The 19,558-nt window shown below is 42.4% G+C and overlaps 1 protein-coding gene across 1 annotated transcript; it reads left to right on the top strand.

The window, feature by feature from the left end:
• Positions 1-9,466: 9,466 nt before the first annotated feature.
• On the top strand, positions 9,467-12,390 carry LOC309703563 (nuclear factor 7, ovary-like). Its single transcript, XM_082528476.1, has one exon. The coding sequence runs from the start codon at positions 10,449-10,451 to the stop codon at positions 11,835-11,837; it is 1,389 nt and encodes a 462-aa protein (XP_082384602.1). The 5' UTR covers positions 9,467-10,448; the 3' UTR covers positions 11,838-12,390.
• The last annotated feature ends 7,168 nt before the right edge of the window (positions 12,391-19,558 follow it).

Here is a 19,558-nt window from a genome sequence, read left to right as displayed (position 1 = left end):
GCAGCTGTTTGACCATAAAGGCCTGATTCACAGAGTCTCCTCTGAACAATTGATGTAGAGATGTGTCTGCTACTGGAACTCTCTGTGCCATTTACCTGGGCTCTAATCAGAGGTGCTCTTACCTTGTGATTTCTGAGCCTGGTCACTTGGTTGAAATTATCCTCAGCAGCAGAGTTGACTCTTGGTCTTTCTTTCCTGGGGCGGTCCTCATGTGAGCCAGTTTTTGTGGTAGCACTTGGTAGCATGGTTTTTGTGACTGCATTTGGAGACACATTCAAAGTTTTAACAATATTCCGGACTGACTGACCTTCAGTTCTTAAAGTAATGGTGGACTGTAGTTTCTCTCTCGCTTGGGGCAGGGATAGCTCAATAGGTAGAGTAGCTGCCTCATGATTGGAAGGTTATGGGTACAACCCTACTGAACAGCTATCCTGAGGTACCCCTGAGCAAGGTACCATCCCTACACACTGCTCCCCGGGCGATGCATTGGTGGCTGCCCACTGCTTCACTAGGCGAATGGGTTAAATGCAGAGGAGCAATTTCCCTACGGGGACTATCACATACAAATTATTATCTCTTTACTTAGCTGATTGGTTCTTGCCATAATATGAATCCTAAGACTTGTCAAATAGGCCTGTTAGCTGTGTACCAACCTGACTTCTGTGCAATACAACTCATGGTTCCAACCCCATTAAGAAGGCAAGAAATTCCACAAATAAAGCCTGACAAGGCCCACCTGTGTAGGGAAAACCATTTCAGGTGACTACATCATGAAGGTCACTGAGACAAGGTGAAGGGGTTCAGGAATCTAAATATATATATATATAACATATAACATCGACTAACAGGTGTGATGAGATGAGTGAGTGCACTTCCTGTCAGGAGAATAATGGTAGTTCAAGCCAGAATGATACACAGGATAAAGCTCAGACCTTTGTTAACCGTGTAGATTAAGTTTTGGTTGGAGGTGGAGACAACGCTCAGCAGCAGCTAGCTTCAAAGTAAAACAGGAAACTCACAAACTGTTTTACAAACACAAACTCAGGGACACGAACAGAACATGAGGGGGGAGAATACAGGTTGGAGTAATAAACCACTGAACACCAGAATCAAACCCTGAGAACTAATACAAAATCAGAAGAAACTAGAAAATAATAACAATAAACTCAAAGCAATGGGTCACTGACCCAGGACCATGACACATAGTGGGCAACAGAGCATTTACTTTCAGCTTCTCTGACCTTCACATACTGACCTGTTCACTATGATCATAACACCTCTATTCATTTATATTTTGTAGTGCTCATTATTCATTTTTCATTGTTTTTACTGCTTTAAAGAGAGTGCAATGTTTTACAACTTTAATGTAACACCATCCACTCATTTTGACGCTATGTGGCACCTAAAAGATGAAGGTAGCTGATGTCCACAGCTGTGCAAACACATGAGTGAGAATGAAAGAGACATAGGAGAGTTCACCTATAACATGAGGAGACATGTTACAGCAGAATGTGAGCACAGAAATGGATGATTCTGTCTTCCAGCAAGAATCAGAGGACATGAGTGGACGGAACAACTTTTCCTAATCTATGACTAATGATTTGACCATTTCTGTATTTGATTTGATTTGATTTGATATTTTGGAAGGGTTGGGTCGGGACTGCTATCACTCAATGCCTCTAGATCAAAAAGTGTATAATTCCCATTTAACATGTGTGTATGTGTGGCAACGCAAGGGAGTGATGATGAGAGGGTAAAAAGGGAAAGCAATCATGATGCACGCACACTAGGGTGGTGGTGTGGTGACTGCAAGCTCAAAAGCTTTACTGTTACAAGGAAAAACCTGAAAGCACCACCCATATTACTTACGGCTTGTATATTGTACATTTTATATATATATATGTTTTTCTCTATGTTAATACTGTCCATATGTACATAGCGCTGCAGAAGTGTACCCCCCCAAGCATGTTTACACTGAGTAGGAGATGCTCTGTATCTCATTGTACAACTGTATAGTGACAATAAAGGCATTCTATTCTATTCTATTATATTCAGTCACACCCACTTTAGGCTTTCAGCTTTGAATAAGGGAAACAAAAGTTTTGAATATATCCAAAACATGAAGACAGTCGTCCTCTTCACCCTCTGTAGTTACTGTAGAAACACACTGGTGATATACAACAAAAGAATAAACCGAATCTCCAGTTTAAAGCAAACAAACTATCCAGTAGTGTGGATTGTGCTATAGAATTAAAAATTCAGTGCCTTCAAAACACATTAACAAATTAACATTAACAACATTATTTTTCAAGGGACCTTAAAACCCGAGCAATAAACAAAGATTAATGCTAACTAGTACCCATCACGTTATAGAGCTGGGCACTCCCTTAACCACACGCAAAGCAGAATAAACAAAGTGGAAAAAAAGGGAAGGGCAAAGCAGTAGCTCTTCTGTAACACAGCCCAGAGTAGCAGTAGTGGCTCCGCTGAAAGAAAATATTAAGTGCAAACCAGGTATCTAGAATGTGCAATAAATTGTGCAAAGTCATGTTAAAACATTTACACTGACCATTTCCAGTCAGATGATGGGGGTGTGATTAGGCCTCACTGAAAGTAGAAACCTATATTTAATAGTCTTTTGTGCATTACTGCACGCTTTGGATAGAACTGTTCCCCCTTTGGAAGGCCATGACAGAAACTGTATCCCATGTACTAAACCCATAAATACTCATCAACCTATATTATCTCAGACCAGGGCCAACAGTTTGTATTCTCTGTATTTAAAGGAGCCGTCAGACAATGGAATTTCTAGAAGATAAAGACTTCGAAACATCATCCCTAAAACTACCCAACTTGAAAGAAAGGATGAACCATTGAGGTAAAGATTCTTTCATATGTTGTTCGGCTCAGAGATTATTAAATCTCCGTCAGGGCCGGCGTACAATCGCAGATTATGTAATAGAATTTCGGACCGCAGCTGCAGAGGCAGGCTTGGCCGGGTCAAGCCCTTCAGGAAGTTTACCTCTGTTCACTGAATGAAGCTATGAAAGATCAAATGGCCTCACCTGACAAGCCAGCCACCTTTGAGGCGTTAGCCTCTCTCTCCCTTTGTATTGATAATTGTCTGAGGGAGAGAGAGGGAGAAAAGAGTTATAGTTACCAACGTTCGCATGTGATTCACAAGCCCTGTCTTCTTCTCTCTGTGTCACTAATCATAAACCAGGTCACTCACTTATTTCAGGCGCTTGTTGATTCAGGCTGTGAACATAACCCCTTGATTTGTATCTGGCTAGTCAGTTAAATATACCTCTCCTGCCCCTGGATTGCCCTTTTCTGGCCAGTGCTAATGGTAACCATAGAGAGACACTGCCTTTCTTCATCATCTGTTCATGGTTCAGGGTTCTGGGGTGGCCGCTATTTATCATGACCTCCATCCAAGAGGTTTTCAATAACAGTAAAGCCCTGTCACTTCCACCATTCCACGACTGCACCATAAAACTCCTTCTCAGTGCCAGTCTACCCACCAGTCACCAGTACAATCTGTCAAAACTAGAATGAGTTGCCATGGAAAACTTCAATGGGTGCAGGGTTTGTTTTTGTAGGGGAAAAGGATGACTTGTATTGCCCCTGACTTCCAGGGCCTCAAAGAAAAAAAACCCATAAAAAAATACCCCCTTCCACTCATCAGCTCTACATTTCAGCTGCACAATATTCACCAAACTCCACCTCTGAAACGCATACCATTCTGTTCATGGTGTGCCAGAAATAAGGTACAGACTCTGCATCCTGCGTGACTTTTGTAGCCTTTATTCCACACCTCACAGGCCATGGTCAAATATAATATTAGACTTTGTCACTGGTCACCCATTTCCTCTGGGAAAACAACCATGCTTACCTTCATAATCCCAGAAAAGCTCCCCACTGCTTCCTAAACCGCAAAAACACTGGTTGAACAGGTATTCAGGTTACATGGGATACCTATGGAAATAGTGTCAGACAAGAGACTACAGTTTGTTCCACAGGTCTGGAAGAGGTTTTGTACGGCCCTAGGGGTCTATTATCTCAGTTTGGGATATCTCCCTCAGGCTAATGGTCAGATTGAGCGCTTCAATCAGGAGCTAGAAGCCACGCTCTGCCGCATCACTACCCATATCAGTGCGCTGAATCTTAGCTTTGAATGTCCAGTATATTCTAATCAGTGCAATTTAAGCATTCACTGAACCTACAGTATCTACACCTGTGTGGCAAATGTGTGGTAAAGACACAGATAATGAAATTTAATTATTAATACAATATACATCAAACAAAAGCTGAAAATGATTCAGTTCAGTACTTTTCTCTGTATGCTCTGTGATTATAAAGGCCTTAAATTCTGTGATATATACTGTAAATAATTTTTAAATCAAATCAAATCAATTTTATTGTCACATCACATGTGCAGGTACATTGGTACAGCACATGTGAGTGAAATTCTCGTGTGCGAGCTTCACAAGCAACAGAGTTGTGCAAAATACAATAACGTAAACAAGCAAAATACAAGAATGGCTAATCTGAAACTAATAAATATATGTACAATATATAATAGTATATGCATTTCTGGATGTGTATACTAAATGTTTTTCTACGTGTGTGTGTGTGTGTGTGTGTGTGTATACACATTTTTTACAAATTAAATAGAGTAAAAATAAAATAAAATATATAAAAATATACAGAGTTGACACATGTGCAAAACAGTGGCATTACTGTACAGTGTGTAGTGCATAATGTTGAAGTTCCAGTAGTGAAGCTGAGGTGTCTTTGAAGTGTTCAGCAGTCTGATGGCCTGATGGAAAAAGCTGTCTCTCAGTCTGCTGGTACGGGACCGGATGCTGCAGAACCTCCTTCCTGAGGGAAGTAGTCTGAACAGTTTATGGCTGGGGTGACTGGAGTCTTTGATGATCCTTCCCGCTTTCCTCAGGCACCGCTTCCTGTAGATGTCTTGGAGGGAGGGAAGCTCACCTCCAATTATCCGTTCAGAGCACCGCACTACTCGCTGGAGAGCTTTGCGGTTGTAGGCGGTGCTGTTGCCATACCAGGTGGTGATGCATCCAGTGAGGATGCTCTCAATGGCACAGTGATAGAAGGTCCTGAGGATGCGGGGGCTCATGCCGAATCTTTTCAGTCTCCTGAGAAAGAAGAGGCGCTGCTGCGCCTTCTTCACTGTTTTGTTTGTGTGTACTGACCACGTAAGATCCTCAGCCAGATGTACTCCAAGGAACCGGAAGCTGCTCACTCTCTCCACAGCAGCGCCGTTGATGGTGATGGGGGTGTGTACTTCTCTGCACCTCCGGAAGTCCACTATCAACTCCTTTGTCTTTGCGACGTTGAGGGTGAGATGGTTGTCTTGACACCAGTGGGTCAGGGCGCTGACCTCCTCCCTGTAAGCCGTCTCATCACCGTTGGTGATAAGACCCACCACTGTAGTGTCGTCCGCAAACTTCACAATGATGTTGGAGTTGTTAGTGGCTGTGCAGTCGTAGGTGTAGAGTGAGTACAGGAGAGGGCTCAGTACACACCCCTGTGGTGCACCAGTGTTCAGTGTGATGGGGGATGAGGTGATGCTGCCCAGTCTGACCACCTGGCGTCTGTCAGACAGGAAGCTAAGGATCCAGCTGCAGAGGGAGCTGCTCAGTCCTAGATCCTGCAGTTTCCTGTCCAGCTTCGAGAGAACGATGGTATTGAATCCTGAGCTGTAATCTACAAACAGCATTCTCACATACGTGTCTCTCTTCTCCAGGTGTGACCTCTGTCACACCTGGAGAAGAGAGACACACCTTTTACAGAGGTCTTAAAGTACTTAAATCACTGCTGATAGTCTGGTTGTTTATATTTTCACGTTTTTGTGTCTGTAGGGCTGTTTGATGACGATTTGGACTCCTCTGGGAGATGAGGACACACCCACATCTGTTCCATACTGCAGCCATGGATGGTGTTACAGGTCAGAGTCAGCTTTGGGCCATCAGATGCACACACTAGAAAACCAGCACCTGGACTTCATGCAGGAGAGAAAGCCTAATCCAGCAACTAATCCAGAAGTTAATCCCTGAGCAAACAGGAAAGGGAAATGGATTTTGAAATGCAGTTTATTTTTTTGCCTGTCCCATTTGGTTCTTTAGCCGTCAGAATTGTTGTCTGAAGACCAACAAGGATACCCAATGGATTTACTTTGCCAAATGGATCATCGTGGCATTGCCGTATTGGTCCATTTGATCGACCTTTGTTTTTATTATTTATTATATTTTATTTTCAGATGTTACAGACGGGACAGACATGAGTGAGGGATAGGAAAGGGAGAGAGAAAGAGGAAGGAAAAGAAAAACAGAAGGGGAGAGGGACAGTGAGAAAGGGGGGGAGGAAAAAAAATCTCCTGGATCACCTGTTGAGAGAAGAAGAATAGAAAACAAGCAAAAAAAACCAAAGCAACATACTAAACACAACACCATCGCATTAATCTAGCTAAGTGTAAATAGCAGTAAATACTAAATATTCAATGTTGTTGTGCAGCACGCAGGACAGAAAGCGCACAATGTGCTTTGAAGTAGCAGCCAAGAAAGGTGTAATTTAAGTCTACGAACAGTGAACACCCATGTGCATACCTGTGTGGATCAGCGCGCTTGTATTCAAATGATTTCCACATGTAATGGTCTGCAAGAGGATGTAGCGAGCCATAGCCCCGTCCCCCAGGGCATGAAGCAGGCATGGAGGAGATCCAGGCCCCAGACATCCAGAGGCCGCAGAGTGCGAGAGCCCAAGGAGGACCACCGGAGGGGCATCCGTGCTACCCTCATGGGAAGGGCTGAGGATCCCCAGACGAGGCGTCACCCAGTAGCCACCGAGCAGAAGCTAGAGGGGGCTGCACCGGCGTGCCCGCCGGCTCTGCCGGCAGCCAGCTGTGCCAGAGTGAACCGAGCCGCAGGCCCAGAGGCCAGAGGCCCGAGGGCCCCCCGCACCCCGGAGGAGGCCTGACCGAGCAACAGGCGCCAGGCCCCGCCAGGTAGCCACCGGGAGTGAGCTGGTACATACCTGAGCGCCCAGCCCCGGACACCAAGAACCACCAATGCACCGACCCCTGAGGGCATCAGTCACCGGCAGGGAGTGTGGTGAGGGGAGATAGGCCTTGGAGGGCCTGGGAGTTCCCAGAGAGGTGGAGTCTAAGACCCGACCTGACATATAGACACAGACAAACAGACCAACGTAAGGACTGACATAAATGGACATGTACACACAATCACACTCCCCAAACATACTCTATACCCCGGGTCCAGGTACCCTCGCCCCCAGAGGGGGAAACAGAACCCAGAGATGTTACCCTTCCCCCCGGGGTGGAGGCAAGCAGACCGTCCCAGGCTCCGCAGCAGCAGGGAGGCCAATCGGACAGCTAACATCTCCTCCCAGCCCCCCCGCCCCGATGGCTAGCAGAGAACGGGGGTGTGTGAAGACCCCATACCTCCCTCCTCCCGCTCATGTGTAGTGTTGCTGCGTGTTGTTCTAAAGTGCATTTAAAACAAGGGAGAGCATGGTGCTGCTGCCAGAGAGCAGCAGGTGTTAGCACGGCCCCTCCCGAGAACCCTCAATGTCTACATGGATTTAAAATTGAGAGGTGGGCACCAGCGCCAGAGGTAGGTTTGAGTACACAGACCGTCCACTGGACACCATTAACGTGCCCACCCTCAAGGCCCTATATATATGTGTGTGTTATGAGAGTGTAAGTAATGTGGATGTCTAAGTTGTGAGATAAAATTGAGGCACAGGTGGCCAGAAGGGGACAGAGGGGGAGGGGGGGGGGATGTCTCCCCTGCACCCTTGTGACACACCCGCACCCCAAGGCCCTACCTCTGTGGGTGAGTGTGGTGGAGCGGGAAGAGGGAGGTAGCCGGGGATGGGGAGGAAAAGAAGGGAGGGGAGGATGCCCCTCCCTAGGGCCAGCTCCCCCGCTGACCCCAGTAGGCACCCCCGTCATCTGGTACCCACCAAGGCAAGGGAGCCCAGGTCCATCCAGAAATGCAGTTTATTTAAGTGCAATTCAAAAATGAATTTACAAATGCAGAATTTATTCTACAATTCATTATTTAAGCACAGAAATCTTTATTTCAATGCGTGTGGCTCTTGTGGTCCTCCATATGACTCAGCAGGTGGAGGTAAACGCAGTTTCTGAGTTTGACTTCGCCTAAGGAATGCAGAAATGGCTCCGCTATGCTCCGGATGGGGGGGCAGGATGCCCGATATCCAGCCCAATCCTGGAGTAAACTAAAAACAATGAGTTGTAAATAAGTCATTTAACAAAAAACGTCTTCATAGGATAATATTTTTTTCTTGATGCAAAAATGTCTATTGTTATTTTGTTAATTACATATGTAACGGATGTAAAGGAGGTATTTGTGATTTAGCACAGGTGTTATTCTAGAAGGGAAACCCTCCTCAAAAACGTACGGAGCAGTGGGGCCGCCAAGGGAATGCACTGAATTAAAAACTGTATAATTAAAATATAATTTATTATACAAACAGTTAAAAATGCAAAAGAAATTAAAACAACCCTGGCTAAGGGGTAACACAATAAAAATCCATCAAACGCAACATTAAAAGTCCAGTGGCATCCGCCACGATATAAAAGTCACAAAGAACTAAAAAATCCAGCGAAGTGGTGTAAAAGGGAAACCCAGCGGAGTCCTCCCTTTCTCCAGCGTTCCGCGTCCCGGTACGCTGGAGAAAGGGAGGAAGCGGCAGTCACTATTCTTTTCAGGCAGTATTCAGTCGTAAGAAGGGGATAAGTCGAAGACTTACCCCAGGTGGGCAGAGCTCTCAACTCCGCCCGCCGCTTCTTTAAAACTGCAAATCGGCACCAGCTGTCTCGCCGCCTCTGCTCTCCCGCAGTGCACAAGCTGGGCTCTTGCTGCTACTGCCGTCCGCCTGTTCGCTCCGCGTCCCTAGTCGCTGGTGTTGTATCGTCCTCCTGAACGCCAAGCTCCAACCCTTGGGCTTGCAGGCGCCGCCGCCTGACACCACTCACTCCTGCCCGTCTCTCAAGCCTCCCCTCAAGCCTCTGTGGTCTTCCAGGCCCTCTTATTGGCCCCCGGGACCTCCCAGGTGTGATCAGGTTTATAATCAGGTAGGGGCGGAGTCTTTCCAGGACAAGTCACCAATAAATACCATAAAAACATGCAGTAAAACTCATACAAATAAACCATTGTACAATATTAAAATATTAAAAAGGTAAAACACAGCAAACATAGTAAAAAACCTAGATAACTTGTCCCTTTCTACCCCGTGACATATAATGACTTGATGCTTAATGTTATAGGGATATTATAATGAACATGGTAAGCTGAAAGACAATGTCTAACATATACGGTAATCCTGTTTTTAGATGATACACAAATGTCTTTTACGCAGTTTAAAGTATTGATTGATTAATTTGCAGTGGTTTAGTATTGAATGAAATACCTATTAAGTCCTCTTTATTTTTAATCATGATGTAATTATAATTTTAATCTTAACCATTGGTGCAAATGTTGTGGAAAATAAACACTAGAATTCAGGATTTTTTTCATTATTAAGTGAGGGTGCCAAAGTGATGTAAAATCGATGTCAAATTTGAAGATTATTCTGATATCCAACTCTAACATTGTTTCAATATTAATTGAGGATGTAGAAGTGATGTAAAATGAATGTCAGATTTCAATGTTAATTGAACGGAATTGCCTGATATTGATTTAACATCATGTCAATGTCTTTTTGCTATCTGCACTCTGCTTTCGCACTCACATTTTTGGAGATAAAATATCTTTTAGGTGCAGGCCTACGCCTCCAAACACTATCTACACAAAGATATCTGTATATGATCCCCCAGTTATACAAGCTATTTGTTCTCTTTTTCCTGCCCCACCCTTCTTCCGCTTTTGAATCCTTTCACTTCTTCACTTCTTATTAGTACATCGAGATCTACCAGGCCCCCCACCAGTCCCCTCCAAGGCTTTTCCCAAGTCGTAGCTCAGTTCATGTCTAAGAGATTCACTTTTGTCTGCTAAAATTGTTGTCAAACCTAAAATGAGGATGTGGGCCGAGCTAGGTGAAATAAGTGGAAATTTAATGAAGCTCCGCCTTCTCACGTCACTCACCTGAGAGAAATGAGAAAACAGGCTGTTCCTCTTTCTCAGTACAGAGCGACGCACAGACGATCAGACTGAGCTCAGACCAAACTAGCAGCTTCCTCTGAGTGAGTCCAGCTACAGGAGAGAAAAGTGGAAAACTCCAACACTGCTGCTTCAAGCTGCTGACGCTCCACACACTGAATGTGAGTTTGAGCAAAAACACGGCTCAAAGGAATTTTCAGTGAAGGTGGTAGAGGAGGGAGGGGAGCCAGGACTGACTGTACTGCCTCTCTCCTGTTTTCAGCTTCACTCGCAGACTCAATGGCTTCCAGATCAGAAGAGGATCTCTGCTGTCCGGTCTGTCAGCAGGTCTTCAGAGATCCTGTTATTCTGTCATGTAGCCACAGCTTCTGTAAAGACTGTCTGAAGAGATGGTGGAGAAAAAAACAGATATGTGAGTGTCCAGTTTGTAAGAACATATCTTCAAAGGATGATCCACCTTTAAACCAAGCTTTAAAGAACCTGTGTGAGTCGTTCCTGCAGGAGAGAGATCAGAGAGCTTCAGAGGCTCTCTGCAGTCTGCACTCTGAGAAACTCAAACTCTTCTGTCTGGACCATCAGCAGCCAGTGTGTGTCGTCTGCAGAGACTCAGAAAAACACACCAATCACAGATTCAGACCCATCGATGAAGTTGCACAACAACACAAGAAGAAACTTCAGGAAACTCTGGAGCCCTTAAATAAGAAGTTAAAGGTTTGTGAAGAAGTTCAAGTAAAGTTTGATCAAACAGCAGAACACATTAAGGTCCAGGCCCGACACACAGAGAGGCAGATTAAGGAGCAGTTTAAGAAGCTTCACCAGTTTCTAGCAGATGAAGAGGAGGCCAGGCTGGCTGCACTAAGGGAGGAAGAGGAGCAGAAGAGTGGGATGATGAAGGAGAAGATGGAGGCTCTGAGCAGAGAGATAGCAGCTCTTTCAGAGACAGTCAGAGCCACAGAGGAGGAGCTGAGAGCTGAAGACGTCTCATTCCTGCACAACTACAAGGCTGCAGTGGAAAGAGTCCAGCGCTGCCCCCTGCTGGATGATCCACAGCTGCCCTCAGGAGCTCTGATAGACCAGGCCAAACACCTGGGCAACCTGACCTTCAACATCTGGAACAACATGAAGGACATGGTCTCCTACACTCCTCTCATTCTGGACCCAAACACTGCTCATCCACAACTCATCCTGTCTGAAGATCTGACCAGTGTGAGAGGAGGAGAGAGGCAGCAGCTTCCTGATAATCCAGATAGGTTTGATTTGTTCTGCTCTGTCCTGGGCTCTGAGGGCTTTAACTCAGGGACTCACAGCTGGTATGTTGAAGTTGGAGACAGTACACGGTGGTTACTGGGTGTGTTAGCAGAGTCTGTGGAGAGGAAAGGAAACATACAATCTGGATTATGGGAGATATTGTTTGATGGAAGTAAATACTACAAACACTCACCATCAGCTCCTCTCACTGCTCTCTCAGTTCAGAAGAAGTTCCAGAGGATCAGAGTGAATCTGGACTGGAACAGAGGAAAGCTGTCGTTCTCTGATCCTGATACTAACACACACATACACACCTTCACACACACTTTCACTCACAGGATGTTTCCATACATTGAAACTGATGGTAAAGTGAAGGTGTGTCCGTTGAAGGTGTCAGTGTCAGTGCAGCAGATGAGTTGAGGATGATGATGTTTCTAATGTTGTTTCCTGTCAGTGAGTTGACGCTGTTAAACTGCAGCTGTCCTCCTGCTGCCTCGTTGTTCCAAAGCTCTTTGTTTCTCTTTTAGTTTCACTGTTTCTTTCTGTTTCTGCTGTCCACCTTTTCATATGGAAAATCATTTCACTGTTTCTCACTGAATGACTCCCCAAACTAGATTTGAAATTCTATCAAGTTTCTAATCATTACAAGTGATTCATGTTTCTATTTGATGTGTAAATGGAGATGATTTAGTTTGCTGGGATATGGACTGACATGTGTTGAATGGGAGGAGCAGTTTGTTGTTGTCTTCTTGTCTGTTTATGACAACAATAAATATGTTGTTGAAACAATGATCCATGTTTAACTCCATATATGAAATGTTTCTGATCTTTGAATTCTGTTTGATTAAAGACTTTCTTCATGACACAAATGATGTTTTCAGTGTATTAATAGAACTAAATAAGCTCAGAGTTGAAAGGCTGGAGTATTATGTAAAAATTATAAATTGTTCATCAAATTGCCCGGCGAGAGACTGGCGACCTGTCCAGGGTGTACCCCGCCTCTCGCCCTATGACAGCTGGGATAAGCTCCAGCGCCCCCCACAACCCTGAAAAGGATAAGCGAAAGCGAATGGATGGATGTTTATAAAATAAATAAAGCTGTGTGTTATTGTTTTAATATATACACGATGCAAATTTGCTCATAAATGGGTTGGCGCTTCATGTTTTCAGAGTCAAGAGCTTCATTCAGTGTTAATGTTTGGATTTGAAATATTGCCGGTAGACATAGAGTGCAGAGGGTTTTTCAGCACGCTTACACATACACCAGTGATGGCTTTTTATACGTCTCTGGGTCACAGAGTCCAAACAAGATGTCCTGAACTGGGCCTTAGAATCAACTGAAGGATAACATTCGATAGTCAAGGCTACACAGAGTGTGTTTTTGTGTCCATGTTTCTCTTATTTCAGGAAAAGGAACAGGAACTGCCAAAGCAAATTAAATCTTTCTAAACCACAAATATTTCTTCTTAAATATTTGAACACAACAACAGTCAAATAGTGAAAAATAGGAAGTAAGCATGGTGCGACTGGAGTCGTGTGTGTCAAGACTGATTTCAGCAGGAATGGAGAGAGGGGAGAGTAGAGTGAACAGGTATTGTTTAGAAGGGTTCAGCAAATCTGAGCTGGCAGCAATCGCTTCAGAGTGTCAGATCAGAACACTTGCAACTTTTCAGATGCAAGAGGAACAAACTGCCAGAGTCCAGGAATAAAGTTGTCATTCTTTATATTTCAAGAATGGCCCACACGTGGGCGAGAGTGTGGGGTGTGAGTGTGTGTGGTTTGGTCTTATGAACGCACACACTGTCGGTTGTGCGGCTGCCATTTGTCTCTGAACTGAAGCTGCATGTGTGCACATGAGCCAGCTTCAAACTTGGCAGTTTTGTGTCTGGATTAATGCAGGAAGATGTTAAATATTTGAAATACTGTATTTGTGTTTCTGATAATATCTGTGAATACTGGATTACTAAAGATCAGAAAGAACTGCGTTTTTCCACATTATTACTTCTGGGTTTTTTTTTCCACTTTCAGAAATTATTTTTGAGAATAATTCAATTAAATTCAATTGTATTTATATAGCGCCAAATCACAACAAAAGTCGCCTCAAGGCGCTTCAAAGATACAGAGAAAAACCCAACAAACATATGACCCCCTATGAGCAAGCACTTTGGCGACAGTGGGAAGGAAAAACTCCCTTTTAACAGGAAGAAACCTCCAGCAGAACCAGGCTCAGGGAGGGGCGGGGCCATCTGCTGCGACCGGTTGGGGTGAGAGAAGGAAGACAGGATAAAAGACATGCTGTGGAAGAGAGACAGAGGTTAATAACAGATATGATTCAATGCAGAGAGGTCTATTAACACATAGTGAGTGAGAAAGGTGACTGGAAAGGAAAAACTCAATGCATCATGGGAATCCCCCGGCAGCCTACGTCTATTGCAGCATAACTAAGGGAGGATTCAGGGTCACCTGGTCCAGCCCTAACTATATGCTTTAGCAAAAAGGAAAGTTTTAAGCCTAATCTTAAAAGTAGAGATAGTGTCTGTCTCCCGAATCCAAACTGGAAGCTGGTTCCACAGAAGAGGGGCCTGAAAACTGAAGGCTCTCCCTCCCATTCTACTTTTAAATACTCTAGGAGCAACAAGTAGGCCTGCAGAGCGAGAGCGAAGTGCTCTAATAGGGTGATATGGTACTACAAGGTCATTAAGATAAGATGGGGCCTGATTATTTAAGACCTTGTATGTGAGGAGCAGAATTTTGAATTCAATTCTGGATTTAACAGGAAGCCAATGAAGGGAAGCCAAAACAGGAGAAATCTTCTTAAAAACATTATTTTTCAAGGGAACTTATAAACAAAGATTAATGCTAACTAGTACCCATCACATTATACACTCTAAAAAGTAATTCATCAGGCCTTTTACCACCACTTGATTAAATCCATGGCTGCAACATAAAAATTCTAATTTATTGATTAAAAATTTCAAATTTTCAAATTCAAATTCAAATTTTATTTGTCACACACACACAACCATACACAGTATGACATGGGGGTGAAATGCTTGTAGCTGTACAATGCCCGACCATTAAATGACAGAAGAAAAGTTTTACAATATTTACAATTTACTACAAAAATTTACAAATTAACTTAGGAATTTGAAGTAAAGAATGTGCAAATAGCAGAAGAGGTTATAAAGATAAGGATTATAAATTATAGGAATATTTGGATTATAGGAATTAAGGATTAAGATAGACCTTCTAAGTTGCAAACTTTATTTTTTTGGGTTGTGTTGAAATAATAATGTTGGTAATTACATTAAATTAATTTTATATGTAATTTGAAATTAAATCCCAATGTTAGTGGGTTCAAAATAAAATCCAAGTTGTAATTACTTAAAGAAATTGAATAGATAACTTATTTTTTTTTCCACTGTAACTTCTGATTTCAAATTCCCTCCCCTACCGACTTAACTAGCCCGGGGAAATTCACACATGTTGGGTTGCAAGGTGCAAGCTTTTGTAAAAGACATTTCAAGGTAAGTAACATTTCATTAACAAATAACAGTTCTACCAAAGCAAAGCATTTGTGCTGGACACCTGTAGTGGATTTGTGTATGATGTGATGCTCATACAGATAAGGAAATACTTTGCACTACCACATGTAGCTAATGCTAGCCATTCTAAACTTTAGCACAGCAGAGGATAAGACTTATAAAGTTTCATTTGACAAAAGTCTTCAGCTAGAGAGTGCAACTGTGGCTAGGAAAAGCGTGGTTAAAGTTTTGCTACACAGTGCAATCTAATTTCGATCTTAAGCTGATTTTGTTTTTCTTTTTACCAAAATTAGAAGCCTTAAACTGTGAATAGTTTTGTCAGAGGGATAACCTAGAGGCTTCTTTTTTCCAGCACTCATGTCACATCTTTTTTGTTTTGTTTTTTTTGTTTTTTAAAAAAAATCAGATTGTGTGAAATATTGTTAATGTCATTCCAATAGCATTATGCTGGCATAGGCTATGTGAATCTACTTAATATTAAGACTTTATGTAAGCAGTTAGTATAGTGTGATAATCTAGGGTCATTAGTGCTTTGTTAATTTGGGACACATTTTTTACAAAATGGGCTGGGAGTGAACAATGTGTAAATTCGAAACCTCTGCAAAAACAGGGTTGCTAAAACATTAGAGATTACACCACGGTTATGGTGGGGAAGTCTCCCTTGTCTTCACCAAGATTGTTTTTGTTCCCTCAAAACTTGGGGTAGCCTTAGATCACTTCTATCCTCTTTAAATAATGTATTACAGCATTCATTAATGCAGTATAGCTAATAGTCTGCAAGGTTTAATTCTTCTGTTTGTGTGGTCTACAGATAAAGGAGGAGTTCAAGAGAATAACCACTGTAAGCCTTGAATGGCTACACTTGACCATTGCACCCCAAAACTGATGGATGTCATTTTATCAAGGGGAGGAGCTAAGGGAGTGAGAATCAGGCAGATCAAGGACATGCTTCTTGAGGTAGGACAACTATTTAGACTTTGGGTAGCTTTGAAATGCACTTTGTTGTCAGTCACCCATGTATTTTATACTCATACTTTATTTTTTCTTAAATAGCACAATACAATTGAAACACGCAGAGAAGTAGCCATCTGCTGCCTTATCACTTTCCTTGGAGAGAAGGACGAGGACCTTTTCATGGAGTTTGGTGTAAGTAATTCAGCATTGTTTGTGTGTGTGTGTGTGTGTGTGTGTGTGTGTGTGTGTGTGTGTGTGTGTGTGTGTGTTCCATTGATCATCTGAATTCATTAAGATTCAGTAAGTATAAAAGTCTAATCTATAATTCACTAACCTATTTTTTAAAATTTGCTTTACAAGGACATCAAAGAACTTAAGCCAGGTGATGAAAACTGCCATCATCAGTGACCGGTACACCCCTGGATCTAACCATAAGACTGCAACCATTGTGGTGGAGGAAACAAAAATCATGGAGGGCCAGAATTTCCCAAGGTGCTGTGTTTTGCTCATGGGCATAATATATGCTCTCAATCTGAGCTAATGCAAGGATCTCAAATATACTTTTGAAGTTGTTCAGAAGCTGTTCCTTGACCTTGATGGAACCATCATTATGTTAAAGATGTTGACTCTGTTTCAAAAATTGTTAACTGTTTTGAATCCTGTATGTGTAACATTGATCTTAAAGGTGTTTGCTGCATTGTGTAATAGAAAGATGCAAGATCTTGTAAAGTTTGGTAGGCATTGAAAGTTAACATTTACTGAACACTTGCATGGAAGTATTACTGCAACAAAATGTTTTCTAAGTAGATTTTTTACCAATTGAACACATTTGTTTCTGTGGTGTTAAATACATAAAGGCATATTCTATAACTTGGCTGTGATGGTATAAATCTAAATTTATGGTTTATTTTCACTTTTTAAATACAAAGTGTTGAAATGCCTACAGTTCAAAATAAAAAAAGTTATTTGATAAAAAAAAAAGTTGAATGAATTCCTTTCTTAAAAGCTATTACAATAAAAAAAATAAGAGTTTGATAAAATGATGATAATAATGATGAAAATCAGCAACTTAATATTTTAAATAATGAACTTTAAAAAATTGTTTTTGTAATTGCTGTAATTAATTACATAACACTTAAAAATCATTTCAAATAATGTGGAAAAAGTAATTGGAGGAACATAATTTTTATGAGTAAACAACTTAAAAATATGTTTTTAAGCTACCAAATATTACGTAAATGGTAATTAAAATCACCTTTGATTATGGAGGACGATTTAATTCCCGTAACTCAATATAGTTTGTTGGTTCAATCTAATTTCAACATAAGTTATCATAACTCAAAAAGAGTAATGGAAACTGTTGCGTTAATTTTTTTTGTTGAGCTTAAACAATAGTTTTTAGAGTGTAGAGTTGGGCACTCCCTTAACCACACGCAAAGCAGAATAAACAAAGTGGAAAAAAAGGGAAGGGCAAAGCAGCAGCTCTTCTGTAACACAGCCCAGAGTAGCAGTAGTGGCTCCGCTGAAAGAAAATATTAAGTGCAAACCAGGTATCTAGAATGTGCAATAAATTGTGCAAAGGCCTGTTAAAACATTTACACTGACCATTTCCAGTCAGATGATGGGGGTGTGATTAGGCCTCACTGAAAGTAGAAACCTATATTTAATAGTCTTTTGTGCATTACTGCACAATTTAGATAGAACTGTTCCCTCTTTGGAAGGCCATGACAGAAACTGTATCCCATGTACTAAACCCATAAATACTCATCAACCTATATTCTCTCAGACCAGGGCCAACAGTTTGTATTCTCTGTATTTGTATCTGAATTTCTAGAAGATAAAGACTTCAAAACATCATCCCTAAAACTACCCAACTTGAAAGAAAGGATGAATCATTGAGGTAAAGATTGTTTCATATGTTGTTCGGCTCAGAGATTATTAAATCTCCGTCAGTACCGGCGTACAATCGCAGATTATGTAATAGACCTTCGGACCGCAGCTGCAGAGGCAGGCTTGGCCGGGTCAAGCCTTTCAGGAAGTTTATGGTAAATGGACTGGTTCTTATATAGCGCTTTTCCACTCTTCTGAGCACTCAAAGCGCTTTACACAACTTGTGCATTGAATGCAGCTATGAAAGATCAAATGGCCTCACCTGACAAGCCAGCCACCTTTGAGGCATTAGCCTCTCTCTCCCTTTGTATTGATAATTGTCTGAGGGAGAGAGAGGGAGAAAAGAGTTATAGTTACCAACGTTCGCATGTGATTCACAAGCCCTGTCTTCTTCTCTCTGTGTCATTAATCATAAACCAGGTCACTCACTTATTTCAGGCTCTTGTTGCAGCTGGGGAATCAGGGCGGCTGGGTCACGGTGAGGAGGAAGCATAGTCCTAAACAGAAGCCCCAGGTACACCACCAACCCGTTCATGTGTCTAACCGTTTTTCCCCACTCGGCGACACACCCGCCGGGGGTCAAACTCTGGTAATTGGCGATTCTGTTCTCAGACATGTGAAGCTAGAGACACCGGCAACCATAGTCAATTGTCTTCCAGGGGCCAGAGCAGGCGACATTGAAGGAAATTTAAAACTGCTGGCTAAGGGTAAACGTAAATTCAGTAAAATCATAATTCACGTCGGCAGTAATGACACCCGGTTACGCCAATTGGAGGTCACTAAAATCAATATTGAATCGGTGTGCAACTTTGCCAAAACAATGTCGGACTCTGTAGTTTTCTCTGGTCCCCTCCCCAATCAGACCAGGAGTGACATGTTTAGCCGCATGTTCTCCTTAAATTGCTGGCTGTCTGAGTGGTGTCCCAGAAACGATGTGGGCTTCATAGATAATTGGCAAACCTTCTGGAGGAAACCTGGTCTTGTTAGGAGAGACGGCATCCATCCCACTTTGGATGGAGCAGCTCTCATTTCTAGAAATATGGACAAATTTATTAAACCCCCCAAAATATGACTATCCAGAGTTGGGACCAGGAAGCAGAGTTGCAGTCTTACACGCTTCTCTGCAGCTTCTCTCCTCCTGCTACCCCCCCAAAAACCCATCTCCATAGAGACTGTGTCAGCTCCCAAACAGACAAAAAACAAACTAAAAACCAGCAACAAACAACTTAAACATAAACAATCACAAAGAAAGAACAATACAGTATCCACATCTGAACCAAAGAGTAAAACAGTGAAATGTGGATTATTAAATATTAGGTCTCTCTCCTCCAAGTCTCTGTTAGTACATGACTTAATAATTGATCAACAAATTGATTTACTCTGCCTTACAGAAACCTGGTTGCAGCAGGATGATTATGTTAGTTTAAATGAATCAACATCCCCGAGCCATTCTAACTACCAGAAATCTCGAAGCACAGGCCGAGGGGGCGGTGTGGCAGCAATTTTTCACACCAGCCTATTAATTAATGAAAGACCAAGACAGACTTTTAATTCATTTGAAAGCCTGATGCTTAACATTGTCCACCCCAGCTGTGAAACTCAGAAACCAGTCTTACTTGTTATCATCTATCGTCCACCTGGGCCTTACACAGAGTTTCTGTCTGATTTCTCAGAGTTTTTATCTGATTTAGTTCTGAGCTCAGATAAAATAATTATTGTGGGTGATTTTAACATCCATGTAGATGCTAAAAA

This window comes from Aulonocara stuartgranti (genome assembly GCF_965226115.1).
Source record: "Aulonocara stuartgranti genome assembly, chromosome: 3".
Taxonomy (NCBI): Eukaryota; Metazoa; Chordata; class Actinopteri; order Cichliformes; family Cichlidae; genus Aulonocara; species Aulonocara stuartgranti.
Note: the sequence above shows the minus strand (reverse complement) of the source record. Positions and strands in the feature narration are given on the sequence as shown.

Excerpts from the sequence above, each read along its gene's own strand:
- LOC309703563 (XM_082528476.1), top strand. The coding sequence starts at position 10,449 with ATGGCTTCCAGATCAGAAGAGGATCTCTGCTGTCCGGTCTGTCAGCAG.